This window comes from Leuresthes tenuis, unplaced genomic scaffold (assembly GCF_036924035.1).
Source record: "Leuresthes tenuis unplaced genomic scaffold, fLeuTen1.0.hap1 SCAF_8, whole genome shotgun sequence".
Taxonomy (NCBI): Eukaryota; Metazoa; Chordata; class Actinopteri; order Atheriniformes; family Atherinopsidae; genus Leuresthes; species Leuresthes tenuis.
In genome coordinates, this window is record NW_027325362.1 from 5,821,033 (window position 1) to 5,842,272 (window position 21,240).

General features: G+C 42.1%; 2 protein-coding genes and 1 long non-coding RNA gene across 3 annotated transcripts; all 3 read left to right on the plus strand.

The window, feature by feature from the left end:
* Nucleotides 1–224: 224 nt before the first annotated feature.
* Nucleotides 225–1,850, plus strand: LOC140313524 (uncharacterized). The gene is made up of 3 exons (XR_011917046.1): nt 225–274; nt 574–607; nt 1,835–1,850. It is a non-coding gene; the product is annotated as an uncharacterized lncRNA (long non-coding RNA).
* An 8,348-nt stretch (nt 1,851–10,198) lies between these two features.
* On the plus strand, nt 10,199–12,769 carry LOC140312543 (homeobox protein Hox-D4b-like). Its single transcript, XM_072390327.1, has 2 exons — nt 10,199–10,729; nt 11,411–12,769. Exons 1-2 carry the CDS (start codon nt 10,294–10,296, stop codon nt 11,743–11,745), a joined length of 771 nt encoding a protein of 256 aa, XP_072246428.1. The 5' UTR covers nt 10,199–10,293; the 3' UTR covers nt 11,746–12,769.
* A 1,735-nt stretch (nt 12,770–14,504) lies between these two features.
* Nucleotides 14,505–20,665, plus strand: mtx2 (metaxin 2). The gene is made up of 10 exons (XM_072390576.1): nt 14,505–14,660; nt 16,014–16,061; nt 16,148–16,194; nt 17,523–17,595; nt 17,925–18,001; nt 18,140–18,232; nt 18,313–18,351; nt 18,440–18,565; nt 18,809–18,885; nt 19,575–20,665. Exons 1-10 carry the CDS (start codon nt 14,621–14,623, stop codon nt 19,732–19,734), a joined length of 780 nt encoding a protein of 259 aa, XP_072246677.1. The 5' UTR covers nt 14,505–14,620; the 3' UTR covers nt 19,735–20,665.
* The last annotated feature ends 575 nt before the right edge of the window (nt 20,666–21,240 follow it).

Below are 21,240 nucleotides of genomic sequence, written 5' to 3' on the forward strand. Positions count from 1 at the left end.
ATTTAGACGCCCGTGCGTGTGTGTGTGTGTGTGTGTTTATTTGCAGCTTTCTCTGGAGTGCAGCAACCACAATTTCCACCATTTTCTGTCTGCACACCTCCTTCACACACTCACACACTCAGGCCATAAAACCCTTTTACGAGCAGCCGCTACCGGCAATTGGCCGCGAACAGTCATGTGTGCGCGTGCACTAACTACCTTCCCGGGCAGCATTACTCCGCGCGCTCGCGACACCACAGAACTGCACCTCGGCATCCGCGCGCCTCCACGGTCGGTAAACAACTTATTTCTATTTTTTTAAGTGCCATTTTTGCAACAATCTCCCTCCAGATCTTAATCTGTCCGATTTGTACGTTAAAAGTTCACCTTTAATGTTAAAACCTGGAAAACGTGGTTCATTTATTTGTACACATTTGGCGTAAAATAAGTTTATCAGTCAACCAACCAGCTGCAACAAGTAGGCTTGTTCAGCATGTTGCAGCTGAACTCTCTGAACGCATTTTCACTGATTTCTGTTTGATATTTCAGTGTTTGACTTGTCTGTTTCTTTCTACTTATCTCAGAATGCTGCAGAGGAAAATGGAGTCTAACTCAGCCCTCAGATCAGGTACCAACACTAAGCTTTGATATCTGTGGTGGAATCCAACCATTATGACAGTGTAGAATCGTTGCTGCTTGCCGGTGGTGTCATGAAGGAATTAATCCCTGTTTTACTGTTGACTGTTAATGTCATGAATCTTTTTTTTTTTTGTGGCTGCAAAACGACATCTTTGGCACATTACACTGCCTGTGCAATGTTGTTGACATCTGAATTTGTAATTGTATCTCTATAGTTGGCTCCATTGCGTGTGCATAAGCAGGCCTGGAGAGGTTAAGGAGTCCTGTTGGTTGTTGAGGCTCCAAACAGCTCAAACAGTTACAGCTAAAATGATTTCAAACAAGCCCCATAGCTTTGCTATATTTGACTGATTGTATTTGATTTAGAAAACTCTCAGTTATCTACAGGTTTATTGGCTTTGAGCAAATGCTTTAGTCTAGTGAGGTACCATCAGTTCTGAGAAACTACACTCGAGTATAAGCAGACGATGAAAAGCTGCTTCCTCAAGAACAGCCCATTCTGCAGAAAAGGCCACAACACACATTTTAACTGTGTTTTCATGATGCAAAGGCTTGTTTGGTCATTTTCACGTGTTTCTCATATAAAACACTCCTTGGTGGTGATAACCCAAAAGGCCAGCATCGGTTCACATCACCTGATGTTTTACACGTTACCATTCTGCTTGTTTTGCCGTTTTATTATGTGGGAGAAACTGAATTTCAGATTCTTCTTTTATGAAACGCACTTGGACAGATGGACAGAAGCAGGCAGAAGGAATCCTTTCTGTTTTTGTTTTCATTGACGCTCTTTTTTTTTTACGAGGGCCGTCTGAGTGTCAGAGCAACAAAGAGACAGTATTTTATCCCTTTCTTTCTTTCTTTCTTTGTTTTTATTTAATTTTGCATTTCTTTCTTTTTTCATGAGAGCAGCAGGCGGGGTGTGAGAGATCAAGAGAAACAAAGACAGTATTTCATTGGAGCTGTTCGGTGGAGCTCAGCTGGCACAGAGTATTTACAACCTACTGCAATGCGGCAAAGAATCTGTGTATGTGTGTGTGTGTGTGTGCGTTTATGTGCCAGTGTGTGTGAGAGAGAAAGAAAGAGATGGTGACTCAAAGAATGAGGCAAACATTAAATTAAAGCCCACAACAGAGATGCAGAACCTGCGAAAGAGAAGGAATGGTAGAAAGAGAGAAGGTGTGTTTTTTACCTAAAACACGGCTGTCTGTTTTTGCAGGATAGTGCAAAGACTTCAGGTGCAGCTGGAGATGAATGAAGTCCAATACAACCTGCAGGTTTGTCCTGAGAAATAACTGCGAAATGAACCAGAACTGAATCTGACGATTGATGTGTGATAAGCGTTTTCCTGCCTGTGGCTCCTCGTTGACTGCTAATTCTCACATATTTAAATTCATGTTTGATCAACTAACTCAATCTTTTGTCTATTTAAATGTATCTTTCAGAGCTCAGACAACTCAAGGCAGTCGGCTAAAGTCATCGGATGAAGGTAAAACCCTACAAACACAATAGAAAAATACATTCATACTCTCCATTCTGACACATCTGGAAATGTCTCACAGGGCGAGGAAATAGATAATTTTAAAAAGACAAAATATATATATATATATATATATATATATATAGTGTGATAGACTACCATTATGTGTGTCTGTCTCTGCCATTATGATCTCAACCTGAAAAAGTTGCTATTATTACAAAGTACCACCAGGGGGCGGTAGCACTCAATGAACGTGTGATACACTGCGTTGTCTGCACTGTCGATGCTTCTCGAAAGAACTCAACCTGCAGATCGCTGCAGGTTTTATAACAATTGTGAATCACAAGCAAATATAATATAATCAATCAGGGACATCAGCCCCCTCCAAAAAGCCCCGTTACAATCGTCACAAATAGAAAAATATTTATTTAGATGGGCCCGAAACTTGGGCAAAAATTCAACATCACTGACTTCCGAGGCTCGTGTTGGTGAATCTTATGAACACCAGATGACGCTACAGAGCCATAAAATTTACCTCCATGAACCAGAGCTCTGCGGATTTTTGTCCACCCCTTCCAAGACCCGGACAGACATCCTCCTCATCCTCACGTCGCAGCGCGGTCAGCGTGGGGAATTCATGAGGAATTCGTTCTCCCATTTACCTTGAATGCACCTCAACTGAGCCACGGTTCTGTGGCTTCTGCCCTGGGATCCCCTTTGTTTGCTCTGGATGCGATTTTCTGTCACAGCGGCTTGGAGGCGTCATTTTGGCATTTAGCCAGGCCGACGCCACATAAATCGGGGAGTCAAGTGGCTTAAAAACTGCGGTGATGCTTTGTTAATGGAAAGATGAGAACGAAAAAAAAAATAGATACGGCTTCATTAGAAATAATCTCACCAGCTGCGGGGCGGTCATTTTGCACCATGTCCAGACAGACAAATACAGGAAAAATTTAAATCTGGTAGCAAATACACAAACAAGCAGAAGACGAATGAACGTGTGATTTTCTGTTTGCAGAGTGATGAAATGAGGTGCTTCGAGTAAACGAATAGATCTGCATTGTTTTGCCTGTTTTTGTTGCTGTGATATTCTCATTAACCAAATGACATAAAACGTTTTTTTTTTTTTTTTAATGTCCAACTTTTGTTGTACCGTCTCGTTTTGACACCTAAATGTCCTCCGCAGCCTCGGAGCTGCCAAGGCAAGCAAAGCGGGGTCCAGTTTGACACAGTCACGCACAGAGACCCGCGCTCTGTTTTCACAGAGCCACTTTATGGCTTTATGGCTCCCCATTTACGGAAATCAAAGCAGGAAACAAATGCTCCAAAACAGCATTCCAGACACATCCGGAAAAATGCAAACAGTAGGCTCAGCTTGTTTTGGGTGGGGGGTGCGCGCATGCAGGGTGTCCGTTTTACGAATTATTTATTTTAGTTGTTTGTTTTTCACACAGCTTTTTTTGTTCCACTCATACAAAACACGCGTTGATCCCTGTTTTATTTGACCAAATAAAAAAAGAACAAATTTAGACCGAAGATACCAAATCATGGAAGTTTTAAGTAAAACCAACAAAAGGATAAAGTCACTGAGGCCAAAGGGAGCCCAAAACTGTTCATTCTCCAACAGCACAACCCCCTCAGAGATTAAAGTTGTTCTTTTTTTTTCCTCTTTGGCGCCATTATCGAATAAAGTGGCCCTCGGTGCAAGGCCTAATAATTTATGAACCCTTGTGGGAGTAGCAGAAAAAAAAAAAAAAAGAAGCTGAGCACGTGACGGTAATAAAGTGTGTTTTATTGCTGGCGTTTGACAAGCCCCAAAATATAACTCAGAGAGAATAGCCGACAGGCGGGCAGATGGGATTGGTAGCCGATATTTGTCCGAAATCAACAGAATGCGCATTGTATGCGGAGGGAACCAACAGAGACGGATCCGTTCGGCTGCCTCGATCCGCTCCAACGGGACTTTACAGGAACCAACGATCGTGTTTTAACGCGAGATCAAGAGTGAGCAAGTAAGCGTGTCTTGTTTTCATATTTGGCGAAGATATGAAGTTATGACTGTAAGGGGCAGGAGGGGGGGCAGGAGGGACTGGGGTGGGGGTGGGAATATTTCAAGAGCTAAAGCGGTGGTCGGGGGACCCCCAAAGGGCCCGTGCTGGAGTGAGTGGGTTCAGAAATCCACCTGTAGTCCAGAATGTTCTAATCCAATTAACCAAGTCTGCAAATTCAGCTTTTGCTTGAAAAGGAACTTTGAGTTGGTTTCAAGGCTTAATTCAAGGCCAGTTCAGGGTAAATTTCTCATGAAGGGACGTGGCTTCTGTTTTTTTCCCCTGAAAATAATGATTTGCAGTTTAGACCAGATCTTGTCAGAGAAGGTGAACGCGGACGACTTTTAGTACCTTCCATGTCTTCTTGGACATCCTTGCAATATACTCTCACGTTAATTTATTCGTTTTTGCAACTTTCAAGGTACTGCGTGTTAAAAACGACTATTTATAAGAGCTGCGTTTATCTTCATATTGCTGACTTAATTAATTCACAATGATGCGACTCATTAAAAGAAAAAAGGACATTATTCTTTGTTTTTTATCTCTATTTTTCAAGGTAACGCTTTGATGTCTTTTGCAAATCTGTGACATAAAACACTAAATCTTTAGGCGCGTGTGTGTGACTTCATGATTTCCATGTGGCGTTAAGTCGACAGCACGGTACAGTGTGTCTTATTCCAGATGTTGAGGATTATCAGGGTCATGTAGGTTTTGACATCATAATCTCTTGTTGAGAGCAGATGCATAGGAGTCATTTCTTTTGCACATTAGACGAAGCTCTTGATAAAACTGTGAACCTTTTAAATGAGCTTCACCTCACTCCAACTTTAGCAGGACGACCTGTGCACATAGTTTGTCGCATTTTTCAAACCATTTCAGATTCTGGGTGCAGTGGTGGCTCTTTGTGTGCACACAAACACACTTTGCGCAATGAGTTATATAGCTTCACACCAGCTGCTATCGAATGCTGGTAAAAGTCACAGCTGGGTGCCCTCCTATATGGAAAGGAAGACGAGGAAAAACAGTAAATTAATCAGTCGACGGAACACCCTGCAGCATACTGCAGTGCGGGCTCTTTTTTTCCAATCATTGCTTTTATTGGAGTCTAGAAAATACCTGAATATTCCGTGAACTAACAGTGGCCAATACAGGATATATATATATATTTTCAGATCTATTCTTTTTCTTACTGCCATAAGGTTCTGGCTTTTATTTCTAAAGCACAGAAATTAATCCTTGATCTGCAGGTTCTCGGTATTTAAAGGTTTCCCCCGCACTAATGATAACAGCTGCTCTTTCTCATACGGATTTGTATGAGTTATCAGCTTCTATGAATTCCTAATTATTAGTTTGAAACAACTGTACAAATCTCTGGGAACAATGGAAGGTGAATAAATAGAAGACAAGCGAGCATTTGCTCATAGCAATAACTGATTTAGTCATCGTTTCAGGGCTGGAAACGTATAATTGGTCTCAGTAAAACTTAATTTCTGCCAATTCAGTACAATCAAATTCAGTTTCACAGACGTTGAAGGGAACTGACTGAATTCCGATCTTAGTCTGCTCGTGCCTGCACAGCCCATCGTGGATTTCTCTGTTTTATCATTTATAAATGAAAAGCAGAAATGTTTGCATTCAATGTCTCACACATGATGCAGAAAGCTTTGTACTGTGTTTGATTGAATTGTTTCAATTTGTGTAATTTACAGTCGTATTTACGGCTTTTGTACGCGCTCGCGCTGCTCGGTCCGAGACGGTGCATGGGTTCCCAGGGCTGGAGGTCGCAGTTAATGTCTAAACCGGGTTAAAGCAGCACCCAGCTCGGCTTTGACCCGGCAGAAGGCCGGGGGTGGAGAGGTGAGCCGGCGGTCAGCCTGTCTAAGATGAAAAAGTGAAACGACCCCAGAAAGAAAAGCCACAACTGAATGGCTTTATATCACAGATCCAACCCGGGATGAGAGGCGATTTTTGTATGCGCTCTTCAGAATGAAAACAGGCTGCTTATGGCTGCTCTTTGAGGTCATATGTGCAAGACAGTGAGCTTTCATGCCAAATCATGAATTCAAAAGCGTAAAAATGAGCGTCAAGTTTGCTGCCAAAATATTAAGAGCGATGCGTTTTTGTCTCAGTCGTGGATAAAGGGGTTGGTGGGTATACCGATCCCGACCCCAGAGCACTGACTCCAGCTAAAAATTTCTCTTCCGATACCATCAGATGAATTTCACATTGATCTGAATCTGGGCGCAGCCTCTCTTCGCCCCTTAATGTCACTGCAGCGTTTGCCTTTGCACAACAATAATCTAAGAGAGAAGGAGAACCCGCGGAACAATGGGCTCGCGACTCCCGCAGGCCGCATGAACTCTGCATGGTCCCCAGCTCGAGCCCCTGCGTTGCCCTGTCCAGCGCGAGGACTAATGAAACGGTGAACCAGCGGTCAACGATTCTGAATTGACCCTCTCGCGACCTGACGGCAGCTAGGCTACATTCTTAAAGAAGAATGCTCTTTGAAAAAGCGAAACATCACTCCGTTGTTGTTGTTGGTCTCTAAAAGAAGTCCACCAAAGTTCAGAGTTGGGGAGCTCCATTCAAAGGTGCGAGCTAATGACTCCCGTTTTCAAACCCCCATTTAGCCGGAGAATCTAGGCTGGAATAATTGTGAAAAATGAAAGTTTTCGGTCAAAGTCCTTTTCACTCAAGGCGCGGATTAATTGTTAAAACTGAATAGATTTTGGATCATTTGTACATCTGCAGAAAGGTGCAGTTTCATTACTCAACCAAATCGATGTGCATTGTTCAGGATCAGTGTGTTTGGTTGGGCTTAAAACTCTTTTGTGATTATAGCTTTCCCACTGTTTAATGTGAAACCAATCACGCTTCACACACTGTTTTGCTGTTCTTCTCACTCTGCAACACAGATCTTTTTGCTTAGCTGCAACAAATGGTTCCGATAGAGTTTTCACCAACCGCTCAATCAGCCAGCCATGGGAATTTAGTGGGATATATAAACAGCAAAAAATAGGCGCCTGCGAGAGCACTGAAATTCCCCGAGGCAAGAAATTAAAACGCAAACTTCCATTGCCATCTCGACCAAACTTGCAATGAATATACATGCAAAACAATACAGATGTCAGCAGTATTCGTGATAACACATTTCTGTGCGCGGATAAAGACGTGAGAGTGTGAGGATGGAAAAAGACAAGCTGCAGGATCAAAATAAACACATACTATCTACATGTGTTTTGCATATTCCTTTCTCTATAATTAATTGTTTCATACATAGGCTATTCAAGCAAAAACATTCAGCATGACAACACCAACTAACTTTTCGTTAAATTCAGTTCGCAGCCTTAATTAAAACGTGTAGCGCTCACGCTGTCAGCTGACGGCAGATGTTGAATTGTAAACATTTATAGCGGCCTGTGAACCATCATAAACAGCAGGATTCAAATGAGAAGTTTAGTTTCACCCTTAGGGTGAAATTCTTTCAAGCACTGAGATCCTCATCTTAGTCCCATTTGAGGCCCTTGCAGGTCAGCCCAGAAACGACCAGCAGCTTTTAAAATGCTGCTCACATGTGCACTGCTGCTGGTTTTCCAGCAGCTTTGGCAGGTGACCCAACTGTCATTTAGCAGTGGGTTCTCAAAAGAGCCCATCAGGACCAAACCCCGACTTCTCTTCCATGTTGAAGCCAGTCTTTTATCACCAGGTGACAATAAATACAGACAGAAATCCCTCTTGAAAACAGGATTTCTGACACTCCTGTAGAATAATTATGAGACATACTTGTTATCCACAGTATTGCTGTAAATCCCTGCAGACAGATTTCATAAACCTGACATCCACCACCACGGTGCACCACTGAGGCTGCCAGTCCTCCAGGAGAAGGTCTCACTGACACAGTAATTGCACATATGCATCATAATTAATGTGGTATGTCCTGTAATGACTTATTGATGTCAAAAGCTACATGCTACAGCACCAGGTAATGGTTTCAATGAATTATAATGACATCAAACAACAGGAACATGCACATCTTGAAAATGAAGTGAGTGATTTTGTTTTGGATGCAGCATTAGTCAATATCATGTCTTCTGGAATAAATAAAATCTCAGAGTGGGGACAAACGAGTGTAAATCCCTGTCAAGAACAAAAAGAAGTCATCAGCAGCCAACTGTGAAGTGAAGCTTCGCCTATATATACCCTGTAGAACCGAATGTGTGTGGAGCTGCCTCAGTCACAGATTGGGTTCTAGGGGAGTCTATGGGCGATGACTAGCCATCCATCAAAATCCATGACAGGGAACGACGGTTTTCTGCGCTTTTGCTCTGCTGAGGGTGCACATCCTACCTCAGCTCACCTTTACGCTTTCAGGCGCCCTTCATAAGAAGATTTGCTTGACACCGTGTCGTACAACAGAACATTTCAGTGAGGTGATGGGAAAGTTGAGCCATCATGCTGTAAACATACTGAGCTGCAGGTTACTCCTGCTGAGTTTCACTGTATGAAATGTAATATGTCTTAATGGATCGTATTCCTACTGATCTGTTCAGTTAAAGCTTGATGAAAAAACACTCAACGTTGTGTACTGGCGTGCATGTAAACCTGGTGAACACCACACAGAATGAGCCGCACGTTTTAAAACCAGAGCTTTAAACATTATGGATGAAGCATCTAAAAATGTGCATTCTTGTTCTAAAACGCATGTAAACTCAATAAATTTCCAAATAAAATATGGTGTAAATAACACCTCATGAACTAATTTGTTTTGTGCTTCCTCAGTGCTTTACATATTCAGATGCCAGCTGACCATAACTGTGAAACAGAGGGACATTTTTATTTAAAGGGACAAAAAATTAGGTTAATTCAATTTCTAACTCAGCTAGTTTAGAAAATGACTCATTAGATCAGATAGATAGCTCCCTATATTTACTCCGTCAGTATTCTAAAGCCTTCAGACCCATTATAACCTCTATGAGAGCCTTTCATCCCTCAGCCAAGCAAAAGCCAGGTCTTCCTCTTCTCTTTATAAGGCAGAAGTAATGGCACATTGCAGGAGTTATTAAGAGGTTTTGGCTGAGCATCAGACCTGCTGCCTGTTTAGAGAGCAGCTGCGGCCAAAGAATAAATCCTCATAAAATCCTGAAGGATATTACCTGGATTTATGGGCGATTCCCGAGAGCAAAGATGATTTTTTTTTAAATTTCTTGACATGTGTGGTTTGGCATTTACAACAGAGAAGAGCCTATTACTACTAAACGCAGAAATGCGTATCCACGCACAGTCATTATGAGTTTTCCTCGTGTCACTTTAACATTTTCCCGCTTTTCTCCTTCACCGTTTTTCGATTTTTCCACCCAATATAACTGAGCTCATTTTTTTCCTTTCTGTTTTTAAACTCCGTGCTTTTTCACCGAATCAGCTCGCTTTGGCATCATTTTTTAAAGCAATGCGTTTTCCCCCTCATTTAAAAGCCATGTTGGTGGTGATGAGCAGGACACCCCGGCCTGACCCCGGCCTAACAAAGCCAACTACTAGTCACTGTCTGGGAACCTTTTATCCCATTCTTTCATTTGAGGCCTTTCTGGACGGCCACGTTTTGTTGTCCGTCCTTTGACTCGCCACAAGGCCAAATATGGCCCCACAGTCTCTCAATATGGACCAGATTAATTTTTCAGCTCCGGCCATCTGGGGGTAAAAAGTCAGTCAGCTAAAAGTCATAAATCTGTGGTCCGAGCGTTTTCAATAGGTGATGTGCGTGGGGTGGGGGCGGGGGAGGGGGGGGGGGGGGGGGTAGATAGATAGATAGATAGATAGATAGACAGATATTTGAATTACATTTTATTTATTTGATATCTTAAAGGTTATCTTGCAGGGTCCACAGACGTCTAATCTTTGTTATTTTCCCAGCCAGCAAATCTTCATTAGCCCTGTGATGACCATTTTTTTCCTCCAAATTATCCTATTACGTCTGACATAAACAACCCAAAGTGCCGCCTCTCATTGGCTGGCCGCAGGGTCATGTGAGCCGCGCGGCCGTCCGTCTATTTGACAGCCGCAGGATGGCTTGATGCCAGAGGGGGAAAAAGAGACAGAGAGAGGGGAGAGAAAGAAAAATTAGTATTCTCCTACTAGCCTCGCTATAAATCAATCATGGACTCCTACGTGGTGAGCTGTAAATATGCTGAGCCGCAGTTCCCGCCTTGTGAAGAAGATTACAGTAATTTTACTGACCAAGGGGGGTATTACAACAACCCCCAGGACAGTGGTAGTTACGCAGGGGGCTATCAGCCAATGCAGTCCCCTCCGCCTCCATACACACCACAACAAACCGGCTATCAACACTCTTTGCAGGGGCATCACCGGGAGGATGGAGAGGACCACGCGCAGCATCAAGGTGCAGCCTACCCGGTCTACAGAGAGGCAGACGCACCCGGTAAGGAGAGGTTCCCCGTGAGTGACCTGCAGTGCCAGGCCTGGATGACCTGTGCGAAACCCGCTCAGGTGCAGAGGAAAACGGCCTGCCAGGGCAAAGACAAGCCGCCCATTGTTGTCTACCCGTGGATGAAGAAAGTGCACGTCGCTCATGGTGAGATCAATGATGACCTGAAGATTCAGATCTGTTCAGCTTCACTCCAAAATGTCTGTTTAATCTCTGCTCGATTTATGCCTAGTTTCCCTCGTTTATGTTTTGTTTTAATCCGCAAGGCGTTTATCTTTCCTCTTGTCTCTTTCGGTCTCTCTCTCTTTCTTTCTGTCTTTCTTTTCTGCCTTTCTTTCTCGTCCATTTGTGAGCATCGTTTTTGTTGTCGGGTTATTTACGATCTCAGTGAGAGCCAGCGAGAATTACAGCCCCTATAAAGTTTTATGACCCTGCCACAATGTGTGTGTCTGTCGATGTGTGTGTGGGGGTGTGTGTCTGATACGTGCTCGCGCTACATGGTGCGTAGGCCTATCTGGTGCAGCGATGCGGCCAAACAAAAAGCTACAAGTTAAAAGCAAAAATTGTTTCCTGGACCTCTTCCCAGACCACCACAAATGAAGATTAACACACAGAAAAAGATGATTGCAGCAGTTGTTGTTTAGATAAGAACTGTAAACGCTAATTCAGTTTGCTTTGAATGAGCTTTTGTTGTGTAGCTGTTGCTGTAATATTAATAGACTACAATTTTTTTTAAAGAACCAATAAAATGGACACAAGGAATTTAAAAAGATATCTGTTTCTTAAAAAACTATGTTTGTCTTTCTCTTCAAAATATTTGTTTTACAGTCAATCCGAATCACGTGGGTCCGGAGCCCAAGCGGTTGCGAACGGCCTACACGCGACAGCAGGTTCTCGAGCTAGAGAAGGAGTTCCATTTCAGCCGCTACCTCACGCGCCGCCGCCGGGTCGAGGTGGCCCACGCGCTCTGCCTGTCCGAACGGCAGGTGAAAGTGTGGTTCCAGAACCGGCGCATGCGTTGGAAAAAAGACAACAAGCTGCCGAACACCAAAGGAAGGAGCAAAAACAAGAAAGCAACGGACAGCAACAACAACAGCAGCAACAGCAGCAGCAGCGGCGGCGGCAGCGGCGGCGATAACGTGAAGGCGGTGATAACCGTGTGAAAACAGAACGTGGGAGCAGAGTTTGGCCGTCAGAAGCAGCCATGTTAGCACCTTCACTCCAAACTGGTTTAGTTGAATTGAGACGGGATGACTGCTGTCCTGAAACAATTCGAAACCGCTTTAAATTCCAAGGCTAGACACCCACTGACCAACGCAAGGTTTTGTGAATTTGTTCACGTATTTTGTCTCATATTGTCACTTTTACTTTGAAGCATTTCAGACCTCTTCGTTTTCCTGATTAAGCTGCAGAAGGGGTTGCATCGTGTTCTACTTTTGATCAATCAACGAATGACTTTGAGTTGTTGTATCATTTACAAATGCGAATAAGTAATTGTTTCATGAAGACGCCAGATATTAAAGGCGCAAAGCATGGTGCCAAGCTCTCTGACGACGAGGAGAGATTGTGTCCGTTGGGAAAAACAGGGTTTTTTGTTTTTGTTTTAATTATTTCTACAGGGTAAACATAATACAGGGTTTTATAATAGCTACCTAAATAATCTAAGATATGAATATGCACGTTACCAAAATGTTTCACAAACCTAAAGGATAAAAACAACAAGCAGGAGAACAGATACCAGCAGCAGGAACACCAAATTGCTCGGCGGCTTTCTTGTAGAGTAATAATGTTATAGCTTTTTGTAGGAATGTAGCCATATTGTGCAGATTTCTCTTTCCTTTTTAAATGTTTCAGTAATTTGGGACTCGTGGGTATTGCATTTGTTGGCCACTGCCGAATTGGAGGTACGGATTTTTAATGCACAGCACTGACTGTAATTCAGCTCATTTTTCTCAGGGTTACAGGGTTTTCAGAAAATAATTCCTCCGAGTGTTTGGCTGAGGTTTAAACGAGCCCTCTGACGTTACAGAAAAGCATGTTTTCTCTTTAATTCCAGTTTATTATGCTACCAAAGCATATACGCCAGTACTTATTTACATTACTTAGAAGCATATTTTATTCTTTGTAGCGATCATCATCTTTGTTCTTTTATATATAAATATATAAATATATGTGTTCCTTTTTTTTAAAGAAGATTTCGTGTAAGATTTTTTTATATGTGTAAATGTTTTTGGTAAAATAGCTGAGAAAAATAAAAAAAACCTAAACTTTTCAAACTGGGAATTTTGTGTGTGTTTGTTGTGTGTCTGAGGGAAGACTAACGGAAGTGACGTGGTCAAGCAATGTTAATATCTGTGGGCACATTATGATTCTTAAAAGAAGTGTGATCATCTGTGGGCTACACGATCTTTGTTATAAGGTAATGTCAGTGGAGGCGAGCCAAGACCTGGAGCTTTATTACTCAGCCAAAGAGCATTTAAAATGTGAAGCTTGTCCCCTGTGGGTGGATTTAGATTATCTCTCCAATTGAACCCAGAGATCCTACAGTGTTTAATCATTAAAGGAATCGTTGTGAGGACTGTACTTTGAAGGCAGCGCATAATTAAACAGAAAAGCTGGCATTAAATATTAAAACTTCTTGTTTTGCTGAACTTCTTGAAAATGGGCCTATAAACGTGAAACTTCATGATGATGAATAAGCGACTTCAACATTGTGTGAGCAGGAAAACACTGCCTCTGAAACATGCTGAGTGTGTGTTAGAGACACTGAGAGACACTAATTGGCAGCTTCCGGTCGAGACGTGGTTAGAAGTGCAGGGAAGGCACCACGGGGGCAGGCAAAAATTAACTGGAAAATCACATGAAGAACCGTCACAACCGGTAACACAGAAACAAAATGCCTGCATAGAAGCAACTGGGATGTCATCAAAACCTTTCTGTTTTTTAGCCAGTGGCATCCAATTAAACAGCGTGAATTTCTAATCCACAAAACTCAGAATTGTATGTACACCCGGCAATCAACACAAGTCCTTCTGATGTTTAGTAAAAGCGTGTCACGTTTGGTAGAAATTAGTTTGCGGTTGGTTAATGTTTTAGGCAAAAGCACATCATACCTTATTGCCTTTCTCCAACCTGATTGAGTGTGCGATGAAGCTGGGATGCCCCCTACTGGTAGCTATATGTACTGCAGTCCGACGCTTGTCAACCTCTGGAATCTTTCACACATGGGTAATAAACGATAAATGCTTTATAGATTCTACAGTTTTATTCATTAAGTCACTCATACATGCTTCTTATGATATTATGTATATACTATCTACTGCATAAACAACTATAGCAATGATCACATGTGGGGTTCAGTGTCTTGCTCATGGGCACTCAGGCTGAGGCATCTGCTGTGTTTCTATAAGAACAAATTTCTTTGTGATGACTTTATCAGACATCTGAATTACAGACAACAGGTGTTATGAAGGTTTACGCTAAATAAAGGAAAGTAGGCGGCAAATAAGTGAAGTTCTTAATTAAGTTTTTTCTGTTTAAAAAAAGTAAGCAAAACACAGATATGACACCAAGTATTTGATCTAATTGCTAAATATTCTGGGTTTTTTAAACATACCTTAAAAACGCAATCAAATTGTTGAGTAAAAAGTGTGGAATCTGGCTTTATTTTTTTTAACGAACCGGGTTGCACATGGCGGGTTGTTCCTCATCTGTTGTCCATCTGTGTGTAAGCTACACGGTGCTTATACTGAACACCAAAAAATAAAAACAAACCCAAAGAAAAACGTCGCATAATAACAAAACGAAAGCAAGTGTATTACACATTCAGCAGGGTGCTAAAATGGATCATTCCAGTCACAGCGCTACATTTGGGCGTAAAGTGGAACTAAAGAATCTGAACTACATTGTCTCTTAGGGACATTATTCGTGGGCGGACCCCTGCAGGACTGCAGAACACTTGCCCTTAACCTGACATGAAATACCACTGAGCTCATTAAGTCTCATTAAGGTTAACAAAAAGGCTATTACCAAAGCGCCATGTCTCTTGCGGCAGATGCTTTTGTGTCGCAGATCGCAGGTAATGTGCTCACTTTCATGAGTGCGTTCATGATTGTTTATTAGGCTAACCTTAGCCAGCTAGCTCACGTTCGCTAACGCCGACAGTAATGTGGTACTGTTTAACATTAGGTATCCGCATAATAGTGACCTTTACTTTTTAAAGGGGTGTGGTAGTTCAGCAATAACGAGGACTATAGCTGTCTCTGTGTACAGTTTTCTTCTGTTAGCAAAGACTAGCTTTGCTGAAGCACCCTGATGTAACTCTGTCAGCCTGTGTGTCCTACATGGCTAAACACGAATTGTGTGGGTTGAAGGATTATAGCTCTGTTTTCTCCTTTGATACTAAATATAAAGCAGAGGGGGCTGTGACCTCACACAGAGATACCTCACAAGGGGTCATTATGATTACAGTTTTGAGTCGCGGTACAAAACCGCGACTAGCTTCATTGAAATGCAGCTAAACTGTGTTGCGTTCACTTACCAACGTAAAGTCAAAGATGGCGGAAGACGTCTTCTTCGTTCAACCTGGAGTGCTGCCCCGCACAGCTCACTTCACTTAACCCTTTAGTGGCGGTAAACAGTATTACAGCAATTTACAATCGATGTAAAGCCCATATATTGAGCATGGTAGAGCATCCAGTCATGGCAGCAGGGAGGACAGTGCTTCTTACTTGGACCCTGTAGCATTACATATGCATATCAGACATTCAGCTGTGTGTTATTTGTGTTTATGCATGTTTCAGCACATGTAAGTCTGAGGGGAAAGCAAAACAAGCGTTATTAGAGATATAGACTAAGAAATCCCTTTAATCAAGTGTTTCAAAGTTGTACTTTGGAGTAAAGTAATTAAAGACAGTTGTTTCCAGCCTAAGCTTAACAATACATAACGTGCCAAATAGGAATACAGTTATGTCAGTGAAAAAAGAGATTATTTATGACAGAATAAGGCTAAGTCAACTTAAACAGCGCACTCACGTTAATATTAAGAGTCCTTAATGAAAGCTTGTGGGGGACTGAATTCATACTGTGGGTCAGGTGTGATCTCTGGTCTGTGCTCCAGAGACATTATTGCACCCACTATGCCGGTTACCAGCATATTTGGTGCAAAGTTATTTGCTACCTGCTCTGCATTGGAATAGGTTGTGTTTTGTTATTGTCGGTCACCACTGAGATTTACCCGAAGCTCCCCGAATGGTTGCTGAAAGTTAGTTATTCTAAGTTGAATTGAGTATCGAGAACAGTATCTAATACTGTAGCATCGGATTACAATTAAGGACACTGATTTCATACTGAATACAGTCAAACAGAGGAAAGCATTACTCTGCAGTTTTCTCTTTGTGTGTGACTCTTTGTTTGCTTTTGATACTGACAGCTGCTGAGCCTTGGCCTGAAAATGCAACCTTGTACCAACCACTGAAGGGTAAGTCAGTCTATGGAGAAGCAGGATGTGTTGTCTGTATGACATTTAGTTTAGTAGCTGACATTAATTTGCTGTTGATTTGACAGAGGATCAGATTCTGCTTTCAGACTGCGCCTCATCTCTTGCTGTTCAGGTAAGCTTCTTTTCCTGTGTTTCCTCAGCACATTTATCCTGTTTGGACCTTTGTTTCCCCAACAGTGATACCTCTCTGCACACTTCTATGCTATGTAGTTGATTTCTTACATTGCTTACGATAGTAGTACTACTGTTATTTAGCTTATTGATTCAGTAATGTCTTTATTAAAGCAAGTTTTCCAAAAGAGTTTGAATGCTCTCTAAATCCAAAAAGATTCTTTGCAAATCTTTTAATCCTCACATTTGAAACAGTTTTAACAGATATTAAAACTGAGAAATTATGTTGATCTTTGTGAAATATATGCACATTTTGGCTTTGATATCAGCAGCATGTTTCAGAAAAGTTCAGAAAGGGGCAACTAAAGAGTGGAAAAGCTGTATAATGTTAAAAAGATAGCTGGTGGGACACATCTAAGACTGAAGGAGTTTTTGCTGTGGTCACAGCTTGGTTTAGCAGGCCATCTGACATTTTTTGAAGCCCGTATTCACAGCACAGTTGCTCTGCACACCTGAGGAGTACATCGACGTGGTGATCATGTGGACCGAGTCTTTTGAATGCAAAGTCTTTTGAAATGAACCACCTAGTTAAAGGAGACTGTTTAAAAGTACATATTTTTCAGGGTGGGGGATTTTTTCATCTGCAGTACAAAATATCAAATGATTTATAGAATCTAGAGAAATCACTGTGCCGTGGGGCCTGAGAACCAGCCTTTGGGCCCCCAGGAGGCATCGTGACAAAAACAGGCAGGATTCTGCGGGGGGAAAACACCGCAGGAGCTCAAGGCCACTTCTGAAAACTATTTTAGTGAACACAGTTTGCTGTTGCTGCAAAACTGTGTCATGCAAAAAAGAAAAAAAAAACAGGCAAAAGAATATTGATTGCATCTAGAAACAAAACCTTCACTGACCCCCAGCTTGAGAAGGAGTGGAAACAGTTCTGAGGAATCAAAATGTGAGGTTCGTCTTGGAAACTGAGGATGCTGCATCCTCCAGGCTAAAGAGGAGAGCGACCCTGTGTTGTGTCGGCACACAGTTCCACATAGAATCTCCATGGTAACGGAGAGGAGGAGAGAGGAGGCACAAAATCAATGAATAGATAGAGCCCACATAATTTTTTTAGACATCCAGCGTGTGGGACGTGGTGCTTTTTATGTGCAAAGTTGTGGATTGTAACCGATTGAATACCTCACATCTTTCCCAAGATAGCTGTTTTCATTGTTAAGATGAGCATATATTTCAAATTCGTTAGTCTCAACCGTTGATACACTCTCAGTTAAATATGGGTTTGAGATGTTTGAGAACAGCTGGCCTGTTTGTCCTCTGCAGGCCTACCTCAGGATGTGCGGTCTGCCGGTGCAGGTGGTTTGCAGAGCGAATGCTGAATACATGTCACCGTCCGGTCAGTACACCCAGCCCTGCAGGGACCAAATGTCCTCTGTTCCAGCTTTAGTCCTTTCAAAGTTTACCTCCCAGCACCGACGCTGTGTTCTGAGTCTTTGTTTCTCTGTAGCCTTTCTATCTTTCAGTGTCCAAACACAGTAATGTGGTGTGATTATGTCTATTAAAGGTAGATTATTTCTGGCTTGAATTTGAACAGATGTTTGTTTTTAAGTTGATTTGATACACATTTGCTGCTCTCTGTCATGTATATCCTGCATAGGTGAGGATATAAATGTCATCATTGTAGCTGGTTCAGCCGCTCAAATCTTTCTCTCTGCTCGTCTTTAGGTAAAATTCCCTTTATCCACGTAGGGAACCAAGTGGTGTCGGAACTGGGGCCGATAGTGCAGTTCACAAAGGCTAAGGTGATGTAACAGATATGGAGGTTGTTTGCACCTCAAATCCTGTTTTCACCTTAAGTTGTCAAAAGTGTCCCAGGAAATAATTTTTCTGTTCTTCTTTGAGAAGATGGAAAAAATGATTGGTCTGTTTTTGGTTGTCAGGGACACTCTCTCAGCGATGGCTTAGATGATGTGCAGAGAGCTGAGATGAAAGCATACATGGAGCTGGTCAACAACATGCTGCTTACAGCTGAGGTACAAACAAGCCACAAAACACACACCTGAAACGGCAAACTGTGACAGCTTCTCATTGAGGCTCCCTCTCCTCTGTGCAGTTATACATCCAGTGGTGTGATGACGCTACAGTTGCGGAGGTGTGTGTTCTTGGCTTATAAAGACAGTTTAAAAGCAGATATCTAAGTGAGCTTCTCTCTGCTTCATATGTGCTTTCATATTTTGCAGATCTCTCGTCCCAGGTACAGCAGTCCCTACTCATGGCCTCTCAGCAACATCCTGGCCTATCAGAAGCAGTGGGAGGTACGCAGGAAGATGAACGCCGTGGGCTGGGGTGCGAAAACACTGGAGCAGGTGAGCAGCAACCTGGCAGTGGTTTTCTGATGTAGAACCAGTTTTGGATTCCTTTTCACACTGTTTCTCACTTTTCTTTATTGTCTGCAAAATTCTTGACACTAAATGTCCAGAACTATTTAAGATTCGCTTCGGTTTGGTCCTTAATAATGTTTTTTTTTTTCGAAAGAAAACTCCTGGATCAACGGTTTCCATTTGACCTTCAGCTTTGATGCTTGACCGTCTTTCCTTTCATGTCTGTAGGTTTATGAGGATGTGAGCCAGTGCTGCCAAGCTCTCTCCCAGAGGCTGGGGACCCAGCCATACTTCTTTAATAAACAGTAGGTTTCCTTTCTGTCTCTTTGTGACTGTGTTGCTGCTGCATGTCTAATGTGTTGATAGCAGATATTTATTGTTGATTGATAGCAGCTACAGCAGCTGCTTTATGGGGGTTCAGCTCAAATGTGAGACGGTAGACATTCCTTAAGCACCACCTTGTGGTGTAAAGTAGTTATGACATCTTAAAAAGCCGTTAGTTTGTTCCTCCTCAGAAGATTGATTTGTCTTTAACCGTTTTTAATTCAAAGCAAGAGAAGTGCGGTGCAGGTTTAATCTCTAAGTGATCCACTGTGAATACAGGGTGATTAATTATTCTCGTGTTTATTGAGCAAGAATTGTGAGCATCATGACAAATGCTCAGATTTACAAGAATACAAGCATTTTTTGAAAGAGAGTATTGACCTAATCTGTACTTGAAACCAAGACATTCAATACAATTCAGTTTTATTTATATAGTGCCAAATCAAACAAAAGTCATCTTAAGATATTTTAAAGATACAGTCCCATTCAAGGCATGTATGATCCAATTAATTATTTATCCAAATAAATGAATATCCAGTGTCGTCCAATCCATATTATGCTTATTAAAAATAAACTAAAAGTTATAGCTGCCGTAGCTTTCATACATATAGTAACTTGGTTGATTTCTGCAGTAACGGGCACTCAGTGTGTGCATCTCTGTGTTTCGTAGGCCCACAGAGTTGGATGCCTTGGTGTTCGGTCACCTCTTCACTATCCTGACGACCAGACTGACCAGCACTGAGCTAGCAGAGAGGATCAAGAGCTACAGCAACCTGCTGTCCTTCTGCAGACGCATCGAGCAGACCTACTTTGAAGACAAGAGCTCCTGAAGGACTGAAAATAACCTCTCTGTCATCTCAGCTTGTACATTCTGCATTACCTTCTCTCATTCCCCTTATTGTAGCACTGAGAGGTTAAAACTGTCCATATCCACATACCTGTCCCCTCCTAACTCTGTCTTCTCTCCCTTTGCCTCCTGCTTGTACATTGTTGCTTGCAGCTGCTTGGACTTCAGAGGAGCCAGTTATTTTAAGATGTGAGATGTGTCTAAAACATATTAAGAGATGTGCCACGATGGGAAATCTTTACTATAATCCCAGCACAAAAGTCCATGAAATGGCACTAAATGCCACTCTTTGATGTAATTCTCAACATATGTACATTATCCACAATATTTAGTTAAACAAAGTTAAGAATAAGCTTGAGAAGATGCAGCAAATGCACCGGTCAGTCTGGTCAACCTCAACAGTTTTAGCTGGATTGCCAACACATGAGTTTCCAGTGTGCAGAAGATCAAAAGACTCCCAAAGCTTGCAAGGATTAAATGCTCAAGGGTACATCAGCTGGATGGATATTTTATGAAACCTAAGCATAGACTTATTTATTTCATACATTTCACACCCTTTCACTGGAAGGCTGCCTTGTTACATATGCAGAGGCAGGGTATAGACTTCACAGCTGTGCGACACGACCGCCCTTTCAGAAGGCAGAACTCCACTTGACCCCGGTCAGAGGTCAAATGGCACTCAGTGTTTTTCTTCCTGCAAGAAATGCAGAACAGTGTGTGTACATCATTAAAGTCCAGAGTTGTCTTTTCTTATGTACAAAAACCATGAACATAATGATGAAGAAGGTGTGATTTATCCTTGAGTTTTTCCACATCGTTTTATTTGTGTGAATGGAAAGTGCCTATTTAGGATTAATAAGACACTCAGCTCAGTAGACCTTTTCCCCAATAAAAAGTGTTGTTTGAGTATTGAAGTTCATTCTGTGATCTTCTAAAACAAATGTTCACACCTCGACAGGTAGTTAGATATTTTGTTAAAACACATTTTAACAATATTTAAGAAACATGTCTTTAGCCCAGTTTTATTCACACATTTATTTCGGGGGGCTTCATTGGCAGCTGTATCCGCATACTTGACTGTTCTGCCTCCGGGTCTCATACAAGCTCATTGGTAACGTCTGATCACCTCTGGTTGCCCTGTGGTTGATCTGGTTGTAGTGTGCGTGGCAGACAGAGTGAGCGTCTGTCTTCCAAGTTTCCTGTGAGGTCAGGGTTTGACCTGTGAACTTCCAGGAGCTGTGACATCATGAGTGATGACCCGCAGTGAGCAAACGCTGCAAAACTGGAGGTCATCAGCCAGACTGCAGACAGGGAGGTAAACACAAAAGTACATCTTTTGAGAGAGACAATCACAGTTTACACCTATTTGTGGAGTTTTCAGTCCAAAAGACCTGGAGGCCATCTGAAACCACACGATCATTTAATATTACATTAAACTCTTAAAATACACCCTGAAGCACTTACATTAACCCAAGGTTTAGAAATATAG

Coding starts and splice junctions, on each gene's coding strand:
- LOC140312543 (XM_072390327.1), top strand. CDS start 10,294: ATGGACTCCTACGTGGTGAGCTGTAAATATGCTGAGCCGCAGTTCCCG. Junction 10,730..11,410: donor GAAAGTGCACGTCGCTCATG/GTGAGATCAATG, acceptor TTTGTTTTACAG/TCAATCCGAATCACGTGGGT.
- mtx2 (XM_072390576.1), top strand. CDS start 14,621: ATGTCTCTTGCGGCAGATGCTTTTGTGTCGCAGATCGCAG. Junction 18,233..18,312: donor ACATGCTGCTTACAGCTGAG/GTACAAACAAGC, acceptor TCCTCTGTGCAG/TTATACATCCAGTGGTGTGA. Junction 18,566..18,808: donor GTGCGAAAACACTGGAGCAG/GTGAGCAGCAAC, acceptor TCATGTCTGTAG/GTTTATGAGGATGTGAGCCA.